General features: G+C 44.5%; 2 protein-coding genes across 2 annotated transcripts; both read left to right on the top strand.

Annotated features, from left to right (window-relative positions):
* Positions 1-1,760: 1,760 nt before the first annotated feature.
* Positions 1,761-13,793, top strand: asz1 (ankyrin repeat, SAM and basic leucine zipper domain containing 1; the record flags this gene model as incomplete). The annotated part of the gene is made up of 13 exons (XM_080842299.1): positions 1,761-1,862; positions 2,269-2,374; positions 2,720-2,842; positions 4,640-4,751; positions 7,086-7,197; positions 7,291-7,425; positions 7,597-7,718; positions 8,029-8,101; positions 8,246-8,302; positions 8,479-8,591; positions 10,623-10,728; positions 11,018-11,131; positions 13,638-13,793. 13 exons carry the CDS (start codon positions 1,761-1,763, stop codon positions 13,791-13,793), a joined length of 1,431 nt encoding a protein of 476 aa, XP_080698425.1.
* A 1,906-nt stretch (positions 13,794-15,699) lies between these two features.
* wnt2 (wingless-type MMTV integration site family member 2) lies at positions 15,700-21,117 on the top strand (the record flags this gene model as incomplete). The annotated part of the gene is made up of 5 exons (XM_080841495.1): positions 15,700-15,782; positions 16,162-16,382; positions 17,443-17,720; positions 18,223-18,487; positions 20,912-21,117. The coding sequence occupies 5 exons, from the start codon at positions 15,700-15,702 to the stop codon at positions 21,115-21,117; spliced, it is 1,053 nt and encodes a 350-aa protein (XP_080697621.1).
* Positions 21,118-21,540: the final 423 nt, after the last annotated feature.

Raw genomic sequence — 21,540 nt, 5'->3', positions numbered from 1 at the left:
GAGAAGATACTGTTCCGAGGATCAGATTATTTCACCAAAACATAAAAAAAACTACTTGCCACCGGTATTCACCACTTCTCTCTTTTGGTGGATACACAGTGAAGTATTGTGCTTCAAAACCCTGATCTTGGCACTATTTGAAGCTTATCTCTGGGCTTCAAAAAGAAGAGAAAAAAAGAACTGATCGCATACCATCTTACAGTGAGTTTGGTTGAGTCATAGAAGGAACATGATTCTGTGCACAGGCTCATGGTCTCTTATCACAGATACAAGGTGATAGAGGCACACACAAATACACTTCCCCCATTTATCACAGAGCACCACTTGGAGTGAACAGCATTGAACTAACCTGGTCAAACATACCAAGGGACACACATTATGTTCACATTTGGTCAAAAGTGACTTGTAAGGATTAGACTTGGCAAAAATTCTCCTCAATTTGGACATGATGTGACAAAACTAACTATTATTTTAACATTGTTGATTTGCCTTAACTCAGGTCTATGGGACAAATAACACAAAAAGCACACATATTAAAAACATAAAACATCCCTTCATCAAATGTACTAAATTCATTAATAATTTCCTATGTTTTGCTTTTTAATTTCCTGCATTACAACACCAGATTGTAATCCATTCAGGGCTACATGGCTTAAACATATCTGGTCTGGTGAAGGAATTATTAGTCACTGTAGCTAAGATTACTTGGCAATATAGGATAGATGAGTCTATGTTAATTCTGTTCCATTCCGTGCATGATAATTAATGTTAAATGACAGAAGTTGGTACCTTTAATAGCTACAGTATGCAGCTATTTGCAACTTAGGCAATGCTTCTTGTATTATGTTCAAATGCATTTTAATGTTATATTGTGAAGTGAAGGATAGATAAACACAGCGGTCATATAGCTGCCCAAGACCAAGGACTACAGCACTATGCAGTTTTTTGGTCCGGGCCAGAGCATGACGCTAGAAAAGACTTCACAGCACAATATTGACAGCTATATTGCCAAAAGACACTAGTTAGCATAAGCTATAAGATTTGATCAGTGCAAACTGTGGTATTGTTGACGTTTGCAAGGTTTTGCATGCCTTTCAAATGGCGTAGTTAACCTAATAGTTGCTGTGGCTTCAAAACAGGTCTGTTATGCTTTGTTAAATGAATGAGTGTCATGTACAACGCTGGACTCCCTCTAACTATAATTAATGTCCTTAAATAGACAACATTATAACCTTTACATAATTTAATTCTCTGTAAATATGCTGCCCATGTTTTATTGAAATTATTAGAATTATGTACACCATTCATCAAATGCATCATAGGTCAAGCAAATCTAATGGCTGACATAGTTTCTGTGTAGGATATTGTGTTCAAAATTAAAATGTATGAATTCCTGTTACCAATGCATTTTAAGATGATTAGGCTAATTCATTATTATCAAATAGGTAGCCTAGGGCCTGCTTAGTAAGCTGGGTTTAAAGATGAGCCTATACTGTACCAAGGTGGATTGACAATTGTTTAGTACAGTTTGAAAAGTTTCAAAGGCTGAATCCGACATTACCTAACACTGTCACAGAACCAAGGTAAGAAAAAAATCCGTCTAGAGCTATGCAAGATGTTTGAGTTTTGCACCTTCGGACTATCTCGCACATTCATGGCCATAGAGCACCAGCTTGCGGTCTACGTTCGATGACGTCAACGTATTAAGAAAAAAGCAGCAGTGACATGAACACTTACTAAATCAGTTGTCATCTTTCATCATGTCAAATGATATTGAGTTCGCTTTTCCAGCTGGAGATGAAAGCGATGGGAGTGATGATGAATGGGATATTGGATATCCTCCTAAACAAAGTTCAAATGGGGTGAGATGATCCTAAGTGTATTTTAGTTTCAGGCTGTCATTACCATTAGCTAGCCATCCCTTCTGGACACGTGAGCGGGTTTGCCCTCAACTCTGAGATAACATTTGAAGTTAAAGTCATTAACCTATTTTCGGCATGGCTCTGTATATGATGTCTATGCGTAGACTGGGATGTGAAAAAGCGTTGTCTAACCGTATTGTTAACGTTAGAAAGATTTTTTTCAACGTAGCACAATTGGGCGAAGCTAGCTAGCTAAGGCAGCACATTTTGAACCGTGTCTATAACGTTAGCTAACCTTGAATCCATTGTGGTATGTGTGGTGACTGTTACATATCCTTCCGTAGTTTTTAAAGCTGGCATTGTTTTCTTAACGTTATTTGTACATTACCATAATGTTTCTTGCCAGGGTATTGAGACAGATACCTTAAAATCCAGTGGGGACAAAGTCTCAACTCTGAAACGAGCCATTAACACAGGAGAGACCAAAGTCGTCGAGCAGTTGTTGGACAATGGCAAGTTTAAGATGGAGCATTGACATTAGCCTGCTATGTAGATAGATTTGAAGTGAACCACTGTTCTGTTGTGTAGTCTATATATTGTCTACAATTACAATGTAGCTCTCACATTTGACAGTTGTACAGTGATTTATAAGTTCTCGCTGTTAGAAACTTTTGACAGAAACTGTCATTCTTATGTTGCCAGGTGTACACCAACATCACACTGTACCCATGAACTACTGTGGAACATAAACCTATATGAACAGCATAAAGTCTGTTAAACTTTAAGGACATTTAACTGTACCTTATTATCTATATAGACTGTACATTAGGCAGGAAATTAACACTGTTCTTTGGCAGGTGTGGAAGTGGATACACGGTTAGGTTTTGAGTGGACCCCACTGATGTGTGCAGTTCATGCGGGTAACTATGACATGGCTAAGCTGCTGTTGGACCGAGGAGCCAGTGCCAACTTCAGCAGAGGTAAGGCGTCACCATACCCACCTATTACAGGTGACATAGTGGTGGGATAAAATGATTAGATTAGATTAAACTTTATTGTCATTGCACAGAGTACAAGTACTGAGACAACGAAATGCAGTTTAGCATCCAACCAGAAGTGCAAAATAGCAATAAAAGTGCAGAGTATGTGCATATGTAAAGTCGGATAAGTGAATAAATAAGATATGTACAGTAAGAAATGAGGGATAATCTGCTCCAGACTAGCAACCTGTTGAAGAAGGATACAATTTATATTTGAACATTATGGGTTGACACACCAAGAGGTTCCCACCATATAAGTTATGGTCTATAGTTTGGCATGTATGTTATTTATTTATTAATACAACTGACATGCACCCAACATGAACCGATACAAAGAGTGGATATATAGACAATCAAAAAAACATTTGATCTGTTTTAAACAAGCACTCTGACAAAAACAAATGTAAAAAATGTTACATAAAATATTAAGAAAATATTTCACTGATTGATGAAATTACATTGAAAAAATTAGTTGTTGAAATGTAGAAACCGTGTTAAAGAAAAGCTATGATGGTTTGTGGTTGAGGGTCGGTTGGTGTTACTTTTCCCCCCCGTCATTGTCATAGGGGGGCCTGCCATGAAAACTTTGGGAACCACTGGCCTAACTGAATGACTGTTGGAAACTGTGTTAAATGAACAGGATACAGAGGGCTGAATGCCTGGCGTGGCATCAAATGACCTTGCTATGACTTCAGTCTTCTGGAGTTATGGCATATAATGGGATTTCGCCACAGCCACAGGGAAAGGATCCTGTGATATCAAAAAGAATTGCACGGCTAGACTTAATCCTTCGGGGGTTTCATTTGCTTTTCATTAGCGTGTGCAACAGTTGATGGCAGGTTCTCCCGTGTGCATTTCTCTCGGCTGCACGTGTGCGTGGCCCTCAGATAGCAACCAATTACAGCGCACCCCCTTCTCCTCATCTGCCATTACTTAATGGCAGTGACGCAAAAGGGGAAATATCAAAAAACACGCAATTAATCCGCCGTAGTGTTTTAAGTTTACACATTCAATTTCTGTTGTGCTTTGAAAAATTAAACGCATCTGTTGGGTCTCATTGAACTTGGGATATTGGCAGAGAGGTGAGCAAAATAATTTGGAGAATTCCACCATGTCCAACACAAATTGGGGATGGAGGGGGGCTGTTGTGGGACTGAAGAGTGAGGTGGGGGGATTGTGGAAGGGAGGGTAGTTGGAGCTTCAGGGTCTGAAAGGAAATAATTAAGGGGGGGGGGGGGATGTTCAGCTGCCACTTCCTACGTTCTGTTCCGCTGCGAAGCAGAAGAATGCAGAAGTGATTGATAAAGCTAGTATACAGTACACGGTGCTGCCGTCATTCTGTCGTCTGAACTTTGTATTTATTTTCCTGCTCAACCACAGACGCAAACAGACTGTGTCTGCATCCTACCCCCCTGACCAGAGCACATCCCGTAATCTAAACCCCAGTTCAATCACAATCAAAGACAAAAAAAGTCCAGTTCAGTCACAATAAGTTAGACCAGGAATCCTATTTGCAATTTACATGCCTCGCGTCTTTCATCTGGTTTTGTCTTCACCCTTCTGGAAGGGCAACAAAGGCTAGTCCGTGTTTTTTTTTCAGGGTCCTGCAAGTTTTGATCTCATTAAAGAATGCCTATTACCTCTGCTCCAAAACAGCCAGTGATCCCCTGGATATGACACTCTGTGCTCTGTCTGCTTCCCTCTCTTCTGTGTGGGCACCTCTGCCTTCTGCCATAGATCTCTACACTGTCCTGATGGCTGCCTGCACAGCATCTGCGTCCGAAGATAAGATCGCCAAGTGTGTGGAACTGCTGCTAACCCGCAACGCCGACCCAAATGCACCTAACAAGTGCGTGTGTGTGTGTGTGGGCGTACATTTGTGCGTGTGTGTGTATGTGTTTGCCTACCTGTTAAAGATTTGAAAGCTTAATCCCTTTAAGCATATTGCTGCAGCACTGATTTTATTGATTTAGTGGGTGTCTAGGTTGATGATTTGCAGGTAGAGGAGGGGCTCTCTTCTCAGGCCATTTTCTGCTTTAGGCATATGACTCAGACAACAGAGTGTGGTCCACCTTTAGCCAGCCTTAGCACCAGTGTCACTCAGTATTTTATTTCCACACTCCATCACATCCTGTTATGGCAACTGCATTCACACAGAGCCTCCAGTGCAGACATACCAATGCTTAACATGTGTGCTGTGAATCGAAGCATAGCGACAGAGGAAGAGGCAGAGAGACAGACAGACAGACAGACCCCCCAATGACCTCAGCCCATTGAGTTGTAATAAACAGTCCCCATCCACAGTCACCTACATACATACAGACCCAACAAGCAGGGTGTCAAGACGGCCTTGAAGCATCAGTAGGGAATTGGTTGTTTCCTCTTCAGACAAAATATTTGAGCTGCGGTAAGGGGAGACCAGGAGGGAGACGGAGGGCCCGGGTAACCTACCCCTATTACGTGCTTGTATACTTCACTGGCAATTTATACCAGCTGGTTTGTCCTGAAGCGTGAGGTAAACAATTAGAATGCAGACTCAGTCATTAGACAACGGTAGCATGAAAGGATGTTTGTTTTTTTGCCCCCCTTTAACCCTTTTAGATTCTGATGCATCGCTATTTCTTTTTTTGTAAAGTATTTTTACAAGATTTAAATATCTTGTTGTGTTGTCCAAAATCGTATAATACTGTTATATATGATTTCAGTTAATTTGGAAGAACTTGACGACTATTGGGCTGTGAGTTGAACTGCCCTGGTCTTTCATTAGTGGAAATTAGGACATCTTTCTGGTGGATATTGTAGAGAACAGAACAAGACTGTAACAGGTGGCACATCAAGATTGGGCTATGTGGTGGTTTATTTAAAAAAAAAAAATTGATATACAAAAATGGCCTAGTTCCTCAAAGGTGTGTTCTCCTCGCAAACCACACTGGACTTTGGTTATCTGAACAAATGGCACCTTTTCATCAGAAGGATAAACGCCCTGGGAAGATAGTTTGGCATTTAAAACATCACCTCCTTTGTCACCGAAGAGGAAATGTGTATTTGGTGGTTAGCATGTGTCAACATGAGCGATGGCTGTGTCCTTGCCCACCTGAGCCGGTGTCGCAAAGCGCTGCTTCTCATAGCTGCAGCTCCCAGCCTTTCTGGGAAGTGTCAGCCCCCTACCCTGATAAATGGCCGCACTAACATTCCCACAGGCCGCACGGCACCTGATTGTGTGTGCACTTCCCTTGACGCACCACCTTTGATGACTGGATGATAAAGATGTCATTTCAATGTCTGCCCCCAACATGCCTTATTAAATCCACGTGAATAGAATGAAGATCTTCACTTAGGGCTATAGCAAGCCAGAAACGGGTAATCTACTTCAGAATAGTGATTGAGATCTTGAGCGGCGTTGACCTCTTCTTGTAAGGGCTATCGTTTCCTGTAACATACCAGGAAGGAACACAACTAGCCTATTGTACAGTGACCATCATTTAAGTCTTGGACCCAGGCCATTGTGGACTGATGTAACGCTGAAATTCTTCTGTACGTTGGAACCATGGTGAAGCATGAGTCATCTGATTATCCCAGGTCCCTATTGTTCTGGTGTGCCAGCAAATACTTCTGGTGAATCAGTCAGGCCTCACTTCGTAACCTCTCATCACTTCCATAAAAGGCTTGAGTCAGAATACATTTGAGTTGAATGGAGGAAGGTCTACATTCTGTAGACTTGACTGCTTTATACACATGCCCTATTCAGCAACCTGAGCCCAGTGGTCACTGAGAGATTTACCACTTATAAAGGTATTTTGGTGATATATTTTGGCTTAAGTGGCCTTAACCAAGCAGAGCTTTTGGCCTACACTGCACAACACCTCCAGGTTTAAAGAAGTTAGTACCAGAACATGGGCAATACACTGACTGGGAACTCAAGAATTCAGAGTCTAGCTATATCTACTCCGAGCCCTTGTCAGTACAAGAAATGGGAGCCCCTCCATCATTTCTCATCATTAGTATTTAAATCAAATGATTATTCTGTCAACATTCAGGGTAGCACTGTTCTAGAAACTTTCAGATGGTTCTTAGTGGGCAAAAGCTGCAGATGTTCCTTCTGAAAGCTTATGGGTCTTAACCGCTCTCTAGTGGACATGTTGCCACTGGTCATTTATGTATGTGTGTGTGTGTGTGTGATCAGATCTCGTATGACATCACTGATGATGGCAGCCAGGGAGGGCCACAGCCAGGTTATCAATTTGATGGTGTCCCACGGAGCTGAGATCAACTTCCAGGACGAGAGTGGAAACACGGTACACGTGATTAAGCTTTTTGAAATGCCATACAGCTGTGACTTGAAGAACAACCGGGTTAGAGCATGTCTTCCTTGATGTTGTGTGAACCAGGCCCTCACAATTGCTGTGCAGTACGGGCGTGAGGAGGCGGTGTTGAAACTTCTCCAGCTTGGAGCCGACAAGATGTTAAAAACCAAAGCAGGCAAAACTGCAGCTGACGTTGCCAAGCAGTTGAAGCGAACTCAGGTACACTGGGTTTCCAACTCTTGAACACAGTTGTCTCTGTTCAAATCCTGATTTCGAAAAAATGCTATTCTTGTCTGTGAAATGTATGGTGACTGTCGTGTCACTCATTTCCAACTGGTTCGACCTGTTACTCTTTGTATGTTTGTGTGTGCTCCTGTTTTCTCAATTCAGATCTCCAGATTTCTAGCCTCACCAAATGATGCTGGCAAGAATAGTAGTGAGTTGTCTAAGCAGGATAACCTCTTCAAATTTTTCAAGAGGAACCCTGATCCATTGCCTGCATCCATTGAGAGGTGAGGTTCTCATGATCATCCACTCAGCATAATATAGGACTTGCTGCCCCCTTGTGGTCATAACATGAAGTACCATCTCAGTGAGACCATGGCAGGTGTTTATGTCTTGAGAAAACTATATTAGTGATTTAGAACATGTCATTGTTTATACAAAAAAGTGATACTGATTTGAGGTTCTTATTGATATAACAGTCCTTTAAATAGATGGAAATGGGGGTGCCTTTGGATGCCTCACAAAACTGGCACTTCCAGTTCTGTCTGCAAAGCAGTTTTGATTAAAACAACAGTTTGTCTGTGTTGATTCTCACAGCTCTGCAAAACTTTGTGATGTTGAGTTACTGCTACATGGCTTGAATTTGGAGTACCTCTCTGACACCATTATAGTGAGTACTTATTTTACCAAGCACAGTGTCGGAAGTATATTGGGGTTTTTTCTCAGTTGAAGTTAGTGAATGCCACTAAGATTTCAGTACACTTCTATGTAAGATATGTATGTAGTAATTGAGGAAGGTACAATTTGTCTACAGGAGCATGACATTACCTGGGGTGAACTGCTGGCCATGGAGAGGCAGGACTTGGACAAGGTGACCAGCACATATTCACACAGGGATTCACTTCAGTAGTGTGAATGACATTAAAGTAGGATTCTGACATTTGCCAGAGCTTGTAGTATCTGGCTATACTAATAGGGAGTTTTGTGGTCCATGTGTTTGCCAGATAATCTACTGTGTGGTTATTTGCGTTGACTGTTCTTCTCTAGATTGGCATTACAGATCCTGAAGACCAGACAAAGGTGTTGTCAGCAGTTCAGGAGATGCAACTCGACCGGGTGGACCTGGACACCTTAATTCAGCTGGAAAACATAGACAACGGGTACATTCTATTATGCTTTGCTGAATGGGATTCTTTCTTTGTTTCTCTCAATCGGCGCGTAGGATAACGTATACTACATGAGTGTTGACCTGACTGAAGCCCGCTGGTTGGGCAAAAGAGATGTTGTAAGACACTGGCAATAGGAAAGTATTTTTTTTTTTTAACCATAAGACATATAGTGCCCCTCACTGTATTGCAGAAACGGAAATCAAAACACTTGACCCATCGTTCAGTTCATAAGACCACATCCTCGAGACATTTGGGCAAGCTTGTCCTAATGGGTTAAGCGTCCGTAATGATTTGTAAGGTGAGAGATGAGCAAGCGGGATCTCTCCATGCACTATATCCCTGACTGATGGCTGTGAACGGTGGGTCAAACCGCGGTGTTTAACTTCAAGTCCACACTTAATGAATCTTAACGAGCCTCTAATTCCCACGCCCCTTGCCTAGGAGAGGGTAGGGGCACTACGCCACAACGGTAAATTCAGCCCTTTAAATCCCCGCCTGATGGCTTCTCTGTAAACAGCCCTGGGGGAGATCGCACTGCCCTCTCGGCCTAAATACCCCTGGCCGGGGTAGATTTCCCGGTAATGATGGGGGGGCGGCCAGTGTAAACACACACTGTACTATTTCAGCACGTGTCTTAAACGCTACGGGAGGTGTCTGACACCAGCTCACTTCCTGTGGGCAGCCTCAGCAGTGGAAGAGCACCATTCATTTCACTCAAGTGGAGCCCACGCACCAGTGACAAGGAAGAGTTGCAGCTCTTCAAGGATTGTACAAGACAGAGACTTTAAGGACATGAAGTGTGTTGAGAGGAGCCTTAAGGGGGGTTGTTTAGGTGTAGGCTCTGGGTGAGGTGGAGGGGGGTGGGCGTAGTTAAGGTGAAGGCTTTGGGTGAAGTGGAGGGGGGTGGGGGGTGGTTTGTCAGTGGCCACCCAGAGGAGATCCCCTGATAAAGACAGATGGATCAGTTCAGCAGGTCCCCTCCTCTCCACATCAGGCCCACACTTAAGCATGCTTGTCAGGGCCAATCAGTCTTTCACTCCTAGATAAACTAACAGAGCCACGCTCGGAGCCCATCTCACCGTCCTGAAGGAGATAGTAACTCCGTGCCGCTGACAGTGTTTACCAGAGCTGCTGACAGAGTGTTAGAATAAGAAAACGGCTGCCGGGGGGGGGGGGGTTTGGGAACACACCATTAGAATAACACGACCGACATCACCAACGTAGTGTTGGCCTCATCACCGACTTGCACACGAGAGCGTACAAGAGAGCAACCTCACAAATGTCGCCTTTTTTTAAGAAAATGGTGGCCATCCATCATTTGAAGAGTAATGGCTTAAAGCTCTCGCTAATGACCCAGTTGTGACAGTGTCTCAGGGGAGGAGCGCTCTCATTCATTAAGCTGATCCACGCTGGTCAGTGGTATTTTTCTCAGCTCGTTACGGACGAGCAGCGCTGATCCGAGCAGGCATGTGCTCTCGGGGTCCTGTGTAGGCAGGGGCCGCATCAACAGTTTGCACCTGTTTTTCTTTCTCAGGCTAATAAGCCTGACAGTCCAGCGCTGCGCTACACTGCCAGGCCGGGATAAAGGATTTCCCGGACGCCCATATGGCATTTGGAAATGGAAATGTTCTGTTCAAGGCAAGATTTTGTGCAAAATATGATCCAGGCATGTAACTTGCTGTATATCAAGGATGACTAAAAATATCATGCAACTCATTACTCAGGACTGAGGATACTTCCCCTCTTCTCTTATAATTGCATGGGTGTCCATTTATGTTGTCTTTGATGATGCTGTGCTTTGTACTGGCTCCAAGATAAACAAGTTAACAAGAATGGATGCCACATGGTTGGTGCTGAAAAGGAAGAATATGGTTCAGCAAGCTGGTTTTTAGTTATTTTAGGGAACAGATCTCCATGTCTGAAAGCATTTCACCTGTCAATAAGCTTCAGCACAAACAGGCAGCACACACCTAAGGCATTTCTGCTGGCCGTGTATTAACTGGGCTGTATTGTGTTTTAAAGGAGCGACGAGCTGTACACTTTCCTCATCAGCCTGCGGCAACAGTGCTGCTACCTGACGGACACAGTGAGGGATGTCATTGGCCGCTTTCCCCGCAGCGCTTCAGAGGTATCCTGCCACACACACACACACACACACATCCAACTGCCTGACAAGCCAGCAAAAACCTAGCAGCAAGAACCCTTCAAAGATCTCATAAATACATCTGAGTTCTCTTCCCAGTTTGTTGACACAAAAAACAAAACTATTTATGTAAGCTGTGTAAATGTGTGTGCGTGTGGTTCTCTGTCTCTCTGCCGTGTGTGTGTGTGTGGTTCTCCGTCTCTCTGCCGTGTGTGTGTGTGTGTGTGTGTGTGTGTGTGTGTGGTTCTCCGTCTCTCTGCCGTGTGTCCAACAGCTGGTACTGACCTGGGACCCTAAAAAGGAGGCGCAGGCCATTTGCACAGAGCTGGTTGCCCAGACTAGAGACCTCCAGAAAGAGGTGGCCTGCCTTAGAGACCTTCTGCGTAAGGTTAGTCATCTCTCTATCTCTCTCTCTCCTTTTTCCATCTCTCTTTGTGTTTGTTTCCGTCAGTACTCTCACACACATTCACATGCACACATACAGCAGAATGAATCATCCTCCTCAGACATAGTCCTCTTCTTGAAAGGCCCTTCATCTTGTTGGTGCGTTCCAGCGTCGGCTGGATCGGGGCAAGGGGTTTGTGGGCTTCCATCGGTGGGTGAGGGTGGATGTGGGGGGTTTTGACAGGCTTCAGCCCTCACAGTCCATAACTCAGGTGGAGGCTCGGAGGTACAGCAGCCTCCCTGCGGTAGAGCGGAGAGAGGCAGAGACGAGAGAAGAATGGAGAGAGTGGAGGAGAGGGGGATGGCCGCCGTGTCAGCCTGGAATCCGACGGCCAACAGGGGCCATGTGGCCAGGCTGGCGGCCGGCCCAGAGAGAGCCGCCTCGGCAGGAGACTTTCCCAGCCAATCAGAGCGGCCTGACAAAAGAAGAGAATGCGTCCTATTGCATCAATCAATGACCAGGAGAAACTCCACGCACTTTGTGCATTCCAGCTCCTCTCCTCAAGGAACCATCAAGCAATCAGTTATTTCTGCTAGAGCATGATTGCCCCTTAATAGCTTTCTCCTCGCTACATTCATCATTTTATTAAGCTCATTATCTTGCCAAATTGGGCACACATACAAAGGTGGCAAGGTATTACATTGTGCTGCAGCTCAGTTCTACATATTTCATCACATTCAATATGCTTGTAATGTTATGACATGCGTGTTTTGGCTTTCTCTATTGAATGCAATTTTGTGCTTTAATGAATCTTTTGATATCAGGCAGGCCTGGAATGATTTCATACCTATTCTCATGAAGATATGCCTGTGTGTGTGTGTGTGTGTGTGTGTGTATGTCTGTGTGAGATTGTGTGTTAGAGAGAGAGAGAGAGAGAGAGTGTGTGTGTGTGTGTGTGTGTGTGTGTGTGCGTGTGTGTGTTTGAGAGAGAGAGAGAGATGGATGGGAAAAGAAGGTGGTACATGGCTTGTTTTTCCTGAAGCATTTGCAGTTGGAACTGACATGGTGGATTTATAGCTCTAGATGGCGGCTTTGAATAAGCGCTTCAGTAGTGTGGCAATAAGACAGTTCAAGTGAAACAGGGCAGGAAAGAAGAAAAGGAGAAGCATGAAAAGACTACGTTTTTACACGTACCTAGCAGTTAGTGAAATTAAAAGCTAATTTGGAGATTTTCACACCAGACACATTTAAACTCTGCCATGGGAATGTAATTCAAGAAAACAGCTCATGTCATTTTTCATTGTTTGCAAGTGCCAATGGTCACCCTGTACATTTCCTTCTGTTTACTATTTCTCATGTCCTCTGAAAGATTATGTCTGTTTTACTAGCATGGTAGATCTCTGGAAATGTGTGATTGCACTGCTTTAAAGAGGTTAAATTACAATAGGTTTAAAGGCACCCAGTGCAACTTTCGAGGCTTAAAAATAAACATTCAATTTCTAGTCTTTTTTACACGTAGTAAGTTTCAATAACTCCATACCATTACATATCGACATTCAAGGAGCGAAGATGAGACGTCGTTGTGTGGTGAGAACTGATAGAAAATCGTAAACAACAACAATCGCCGGTGGGAAGAGGCCATTTTTCCATTGACTGGAATCCTGCTTTATTTATTGTAGGTTACAAAAAAATAAAGAAAATGGCGGCGATTGTTGTTGTTATCGATTTTCTATCAGTTCTCACCACACAACGACGTCTCATCTTTGCTCCTTGAATGTCGATATGTAATGGTATGGAGTTACTGGAGAAACTTACTACGTGTAAAAAAGACTAGAAATTGAATGTTTATTTTTAAGCCTCGAAAGTTGCACTGGGTGCCTTTAAATCAATTGTAGCTAAAGAAAAAAAATATTCCTTCATTGAGCAGTTTTTTTTTAATGCGGTGGGGAGGGTGTTCCTTATTTCATTCAGTTTATCTTTGTTCTTTGTACATCCAAAGCCCTCAAGCAATTTGATCAAGTTTACAGCCTCCCGGTTGTCTTTAAACATTTTTAATGCGCCTTTGAACTTGGCTTAGATGTGCCCAGTGCTCCCCGCAGCTGGAAATGGTGTGTGACAGCGCCGGTGGTGTTAAGCTGCTTTTCTGAGTTGAGTCTTTAGCCGGCCCGAACGGGCTCAGGTGACGCAGACATGCCAGGAAGCGTTCCCCCGGTCTTTGTGACCTGATGTGACGGGACACGTCCTCTCCATAGGTAGTAAGCACATTTTAATTCGAGCCAGTCCCTGGTGTAAAGTGAGACATTGTTTTCCCTGGCCCCCAGAGTGGGCAGGGGTGGTGATTCAGGTGAAGTGGAAGGTAATTGGTGTAATACAGTTAGGATTAGGGCTCCGGAGGTCCCTGCTATTGGCTCATTAGCCGGCTGTGAGAGCGAGCTAGCGACCGGACGAACGAGCGAGCAAGTGTTTCCAGCTCGACTTTAATCTTGTGATGCCTTCTGCTGCTGCCTAGATGGACCCGGCCGAGTCCCCCGGTCAGCCTGCCCGGCCCAGTTCCCACGGCCGCCTCCGGAGATGGCTGCCCAAGACGCTCACACTGGGCATGCTCGCAGCGGGCCTGCTGTTTCTGGTCTCGCCGACCCGGAGGAGCGTGAAGATTTGGGCCTGAGAATCGTGTTTTATGGCTCTGCTGTCACATATTCCGAGACTGCCCAAGCCAGATGGGGTGCGAGGGCTTCACCTAGTGGGTAGAGGAACAGTTCACACAACACAGTTATAATGGGACCCTTCACAGAATGGAGAGAATCAATTCTCAGCCCCCCCCCCCCCGCCCCTCCTCCACACAACCTCAGTATACAGTTAAGGCGTAACTAAAAGCTGGCTTGCTAACCTGTGGAGGAGGAATGCTTAAAGTGGCTTGCATATTTTGTCTGAAAGTTTTGTCAAGAGTCTAATGTAGTTATTATTTTTAGCTGATTTTCTTGTTTATGTTAAAGAAAAGGCAATCTTGACATGCAGTTTCTGTTTGAATTTGGTTTTACGAGGTAATTGTTCACAGTTCTGATTTGTCCTGTTTTCACACACCCTGTAATGTTGACTTTTGTAAATAATACATGCATAAACTTTTATTTCCTTAACCTTATATTAATTTTATGTTATGTATGTAATGCTTTTATTTTAAGTTTTTATTTTGTTAATCACATTACTATGGGGTGAAGTGAACTTTCTGTACATTTGTTCCAGTTAGATGATAGACATTTAGTGATGCAAAATAAAAAATAATGAAATGATTGGGACATAATGTGGATTATATTGGAATCATTAGAATGGTCTATGAGTGTTTACATATTACTTTTATGTGTGTGTCTACAGCTATAAATTGGATTTAGTTCTGTCAAGTCTGTATTCTTTTCTGAACGGAACTCAAACTTTTGGACTGTCCAAAAATTGCTGCGAATAGGAACATCTAATATTTAGTATGAAGGGATTTTATTTGTCAAAGTTTGTTGTCCCCTTTACCTGGCTCTAAGATAAACCCGAACAACTGCCAATATTAAGCTTAACATTGCTATAGTATCGCCCGGGTAAACGGAGGTTCAGGCATAAAAGGTAGCTTGAAATTAAATTAATTCGAAATCCATTGTATAAATGGCATGTCGCTTAGGCTATTCATCTTGCTGTTAGACAGTTTTCTTCCGCGGAGGAAGAAGAATCCAATTTGACCATTAATCTCCGTCCCCTCTATGGACAAGACCTCCCAATAAAAAGAAGGGCACATTAAATCTCTTGCATAAATGGGAGATCAAAGATAAAGGAAATAGAGAGTGACAATCGTACAGATCGTGGAAAAAAGTTCAAAAGAATGTGATAATCCAATTTCAATGCACACATGAGAGTTTACGGAGTCGGCGGAGGGTTGGTGGAGGAAATGTGCTATTACAAAAAAAATACAAATAGGCTAAATTGTTTTCAAAAGAAAGTGTTTTTGTGTGTGAAAGTTATTTTAAAGGTTGCATCAGTCGTGATCATAATAGGCTTTAAGTATCAGGGTTGTGTTTGACATGTACTTCATGATTGTTTTTGTTGAGAAAATATTGTCTGAGGTATCACGTACCACATTCTACACCTTGCCGTTTGGATATCAGCCAAGCCTGTGTCTGGTGTCAAGCTAGCCTGAACAGATACTTTCAGACATCTAATTTCTGCACTTCATTCCAGAGACAGGACTGCGCCCACCCCTTGTGTAAGCAATTTAAACCTGATAGGAGATCATCAGCTATCTCAACACTGCGAATCTTTGTTAACTCAAGATCGACCAATATCATTAGAACTACCTCAAACGACCAACGACCTGACCAGTATGTTTTTATGTCGAATGATCATTTCGTTAGTCGTCTGAGCGATGCTTTTTGTTCCGAGGTGTCATTTGTATGTGAATCGGATAGGTAGTTGCGATTTTGCTTATGCATTTTTATTGCTGTCATTTTTTATGCGGTTCTTTTTTCTTACGCATGGAAGTCCCTGAAACTGTGCCTGAACCAATGAGTAAGCCTTAACGATCAAACATCTGTAATATGAACTTATTGCCAAGTGGGATATGTTTTTCTGTGTGTGTGACAATCTTCTGGTTTACATCAGAGGTGGACGCTTCTTGGTGGTGAGTGATTTTATTTTGTTTGTAATGTGTAATAACTGCCATATTGTAGTAGAATTAAAGATTTGGTATGCATATATTCTTTTTAGTTTTGAAAGTGCGCATGTAGAGATAGAGATTAATTATGTCGCATTGCAACTATTTTAGAAACCAAGAAACTTTTGGTGTGTGGTGTATGCGCTCTTATGTCGTAGGACATTTTGAAGTTGCCTAATTGTTTAAGTAAATTAATACAGGGTGTATTTTTTATAGCCTAAATAGTCCACTGCGTAAAGAGTCAGGGTCCGGTGCCCTTGCGTGCAGCTCATGTCTTTGAACTTTGTGGAAGGCACACAATTTGAAGAGATTTAAATCGATCACAGCGCTTTCATCTTGTATGCAGGCACATGGGTACCCTAGGGTCGCAAGTGATGTGTGACAACATCCCTGGACTAGTTAGTAAGCAGCGCCAGTTGTGTCGCCAGCATCCAAAAATAATGCAGGCAGTTGGGACTGGAGTGAAAGAGTGGATAGGAGAATGCCAGCATCAGTTCCAGAACCACCGCTGGAATTGCAACACCATGGCACGGGATCATAACGTTTTCGGGAAACTCCTGCATCGTAGTAAGTATGAAGAATTGCATTTACTTTGAGGGGATTACGTGTTATGGACAGGTGTCTTTGAAACCATTCTTTAAAAAGTCTTTACAAAAATACAATTTTGAACTGCCACAGACGGGTTGAGAAGTGTATTAAAACTGACATTTTTTTCATTATAAGAAATAGATTAGGGCCCTCTATGATACGGGCAGTATGGCAACATTTTGTACACCCACATATTAGGCTACACTTATTTGTAAAACCAAGTAGTCAAATTAAGAAGCTACGATTCTCGGGATGCCCATTTGAAATCACAGAATATACCAACAGGAACTGGACTGCTCTCCCAGGCTTCTTAATGAAGCGGGACCGGATTTTAAAGTTTTAATCTCCACCGATAATCTGCTTTCCCGAAGCCTGCAGACCTCCCAGGCGTCCCACTGCAAAGCAATGGGAAGAGGCTGTGATAGACTACCCATCTCTTCGGCTCTGTGAAAGTCGACTTATTGTCAATGTCAAGGCACTAATTGTAAACAATTGCAGGGGATTTCTGGTCTTTTCCCCTGCCATGGGGAAAGTCTGTTCAAAGCAGGGTTTATATACTGTTTTTTGCAACCCCCTTATTTTTTCACTAATGTAGCCTACACCTTGCACACACACTCAAACATTCATTCATAGGGTACATATTTTCATTAATATGCTGTACTCTTGCTCTCTCTCTCTCTCTCTCTCTCACCCCTCCCCCTCTACCCACATGTCAGTGTTCTTGTCAGATATGGTATCTTGTCAGGGGGAAGTACAAAACAGACGATACCTTTATCATGAAGTGTGTTATCAAGGCAGTGTGTGTGTGTGTGTGACTACGTGTAATCAAAGAAAAGGGTGTTTTTCTAAGGCTTTTTTTCAGTTTCAGATTTTATTAAAATTCATTCAGAACATTATACTGATTGGTTGAGTCTTAGTTCAGCAACAAAAATACATGTAAGTTTAAAAAATAACAGGCACTTTCTGGAGTATTCCCTGTGATCTTGTCAGCTGGAGTGTATTTTAGATGGGAAAGACCATGTCATGATCTACTTTTCAGGCAGCCGTGAGGCGGCCTTCGTGTATGCCATCTCCTCTGCGGGTGTGGTCTACACCTTGACCCGAGCCTGCAGCCAGGGGGAGCTGGACTCTTGCTCCTGTGACCCAGGGAAGAAGGGCTCCTCCTGGGACGACAAAGGGACCTTCGAATGGGGCGGCTGCAGCGATCATGTGGACTATGCCATCAAGTTCACCCAGGCCTTCATAGATGCCAAAGAGAAGAAAGAACGAGATGCTAGGGCCCTCACCAACCTCCACAACAACCGAGCGGGGCGGAAGGTGACCACACACACACACACACACACACACACACACACACACACACACAGGAACAGACACACTCAAATACACAAAGTTTTACACTGAATTTTGTACTGTGCTGCACTGATATAGGACAGAATGTGTTGTACAAATTCATCTCTCTACATGAGTTGACTTCTGTCCTGTTTTCTTGTTTAAGTGAAAAGCTTAACCTTAAATGTGAAACGAATGAGTCTGAAATCCCAGTATTTAGGTTAAAGGCTTTAGCTTCAGACTAAAGTAATGCTTCGATTTTTGATTTTTTTTTTTACGCTCAAGCAATTTAATATCAACTAGTCATAATATAGCCTTGTAGTAGTATATTTGGCACAATGAATTGCATGACAGAATTACCCACGGCTGGTATATGCTTGGGGTGTGACATATGCTTGGTTGTGTCTTGGCAGTCATTTTACCATCCGTCTGCTTTTTACTGCATTTTACCATCCGTCGGCCGGCGATGCCCGTGTCCCCTCCGCAGGCAGTCAAGCGCTTCATGAAGCTGGAGTGTAAGTGCCACGGTGTCAGCGGCTCCTGCAACGTGCGCACCTGCTGGCTGGCCATGGCCGACTTCAGGCAGACGGGCGACTACCTGCGCAAGAAGTACAACAGCGCCGTGCAGGTGGTGATGAACCAGTACGGCACGGGCTTCACGAGGGCGCTCCGCAAGTTTAAGAGGCCCACCAAGAACGATCTGGTGTACTTCGAGGACTCCCCAGACTACTGCATACGGGACTACGACTCCGGTGAGTGAAACAAGCACAAGCATCGACTGACACAGTGGGGCAGTGCTTAGATAAGCAACAGGAATAACCCCTTGAAGAAGTGAAGATGATTCCTTTGATGTGATAGTTGGGCAAATGTGGTAGATAAGTAATGTTTGTGTATCTGAATGGTTGGTGAGTGGACATGATGTGCCATAGTATAGCCACAGATAAAGTTCTTAACCACAAGTCAAGTTTTTAACCACAGGTAATACAGGTAGCTGTATCTCTTATGGAGATGAACTTAACTAATGTCACAGCTGCAAAAGCTTCATGCCGATTTGTGTTGTTGGAGTGCTCCCTGCTCTCTTGATCCCGCCAGGGGCCAGAAGCACAGTGAGGAGTGAGCCTTTGTGAGGCTGCTCCCTGAGAAATGCCCTTGTGAAACCCCATCACTCGGCTGGCTCGGGGACCCCACGCCTCTCTTGCCCCGGGTCTGTAAAACATTAGGCTTGCACTCAGACACACAAAGGGGATGTAAGCAGAGAGCGGCCCGGTTGTGGCACACACAGCAGTCATTACACAGGGCCTGTTAACCTGATGCAGCCGGAGATCTGTCCCCAGGCCATGTCCTGTCCCCCTCTCTCTATCCCTGTCGACTGAATAAGACCAGGTGTATCAGGAGCAGGGAGAGTCGCCCTACTCTTATATCTGGATAACTGGGAAGGGTGTGTGTGTGTGTGTGTGTGTGTGTGTGTGTGTGTGTGTGCATGTTTGTATGGGTGTGTGAGAGTGTATATGAATGTGTGTGTGTGTGTGTGTGTGTGTGTGTGTGTGTGTGTGTGTGTGTGTGAGTGTGTATTGGGCCGGTGGGGGGGGGTTGCCTGTCAGGCAGCAGACGATCCCAGCTATCAGGTGACGGTGCGTTTAAGGCACATTACCACACTTCTGTAGGCAGAGTGGGAGCTGAAACACAATCTGGCCACAGCGCAATAAATTACCCCCCCCCCCCACAGACTGCACCTCTTCTTCTGACAGTCCCAAAAGACGAGGCATTTTTTACTCAGGGAAGTCATGTCTTTGACCCCTTCCCCATGCGGCACCTTAAGCAAGGGGGTAGGTACAGGCCTCCCTGAAAAAAAGTGATGGGCTGCTTTTACTGTACTTCATTTTATTTAAAAGCTTTTACTCAAGTCCTCAAGAGTTAATAGCCGTCTGAATGACCTCCGTTGAGGACTTTCACTTCCCATTGTTTTTAGAGCCTTGTTGGGATGTTCTGGTTTGATCCCTGTTCCTTAGTGCACCGTATTCACAGCCTTGGGTTCACGCGGCTCTCGCTATCCGTTCTGCACAGGTAGCGCCGCAGCCCCGGTGACGTGTGAGAAGGTCGGGGTCCCGGCCCCGTCTGTTTGGTCCTAGTCACGGCCGGGGGGGGGGGGGGGGCAGGGGTTGCAGGCTAGCAGACAGAAGCTTTGCCTTCCCCCTTCCAAAAGTGTGAAATCAATTCCCAGCTCCTGCCGTGGCTCCACATGCTAAACTCATCTCTTGGCACCCCTTCATCTTAATTCAATAAACAGACGTGTTTCAGGTGGAGCCCGCTGCCCGTGATGTAAGCGATAGCGAGGCAGAGGCAGAGGCATACCAGCCAGCTGGAGCAGTGAGGTACGGGGAGTGGCCATGTCATGCCCAGACACATACCTGGCTTCTCCCAAACCCAGAGAGCCAGTGCTGCTGCTGCTGGGGCTGCAACTCACACAGAGCCTGGGCTTGGGGCTCAGATGCTGTTGTTGTGGGTAGAACATGACAGTTGTGTTTGTGGGCTAATTGAGTGGTAGTTGTCATAGGTCTAGTAGCTTATTGTGTGTGACTTTAGGTAAGTGAGTGAGTGTGTGTGTGTATAGGGGGGATGCTTATCGGCACGTTGCCAGGCTGGTGGCGAGATGAGTCGTTTAGGGTTGGTGGTGGGTGGGAGGGGGAGAGATTACGCGTCTCTTTAAAATGAACATGTGATGAGGCCCTTAGCAGCAGGTGAGTGGTGCTGTCAGCGGTCTCTCATCTCACCTGCAATGGGAACCAGGCGGCCATCTCCACCTGCAGCCTCCCTTTGAGCCACCTCAGTGTCCCTCACCTGCGGCAGTAGGGCAACTTTAATATAGCCGCACCGCAGGGGCCTCAGCTCACAAGGCAGCACTGATCAGGGCACAGTTACAGCTGTGCGCAAACGGGAGATGACAACAAGGGGCTGATCTTAGTACATCCACTCAGTCGTGTCATTTAAATGTTATTTTCCATACAGTCATAATCTATTAGTACATGCGACCCTCGACTGATGACTGACATGTAGTCATGTTCTACTTGAGCAGGGGTATCATGCAGTGCTTTGATGGGCTTGGAGTCTTAGGGGCCAGTTCCACACACACATTCCTCCATGTTCTGATGATCTCTTTCTCTCCTCCTTCCCTGCAGGCTCAGCGGGCACGGGGGGCCGCATCTGCAACCGGACGGCTCGCGGCGCAGACAGCTGCGAGGTCATGTGCTGTGGCCGTGGCTACGACACGTCGCGCGTCAGCCGCACAACCAAGTGCGAGTGCAAGTTCCACTGGTGCTGTGCCGTGCACTGCCGCGACTGCCACGAGGAAGTGGATGTTCACACCTGCAAGGGCCCGTCGTGACCACCCCCTCCGCTCAAACCTCCCCCACCACCACTGATCCAGGGTCAGTGGGTTGATAGTCGCCAACACAGATGTGATCTCTGCTGTCCCACAATCAGCCTGTGGGGGGCGTCACACAGACTACAGCTGAATACGGATCTACTCATGCAGACCTACTGAACGTCACAATAGATGGATGCAAATGGATTGACAACTTTAGGCCGAAAAATTGGGTTTCTTAAGCTTTGCGTAAATGTATCAGTCTTTGTGCATAAATATACATATATTTCCTAACTGTTTTTTCTTTCCAGCAAGTTGGTCATATTTATTAAATCCTCAAGTACCAGAATGTTTCTTAAACGAATCTTAAACATATTGTTCCATGTAAATAGATACTATATATAATTTAAAAATAAAGTTTACTTGTATAATGACCAGGTGTTG

The sequence above is a fragment of the Sprattus sprattus genome (assembly GCF_963457725.1).
Source record: "Sprattus sprattus genome assembly, chromosome: 7".
NCBI lineage: Eukaryota > Metazoa > Chordata > Actinopteri > Clupeiformes > Clupeidae > Sprattus > Sprattus sprattus.
This window is presented reverse-complemented; position numbering and strand designations above follow the sequence as displayed.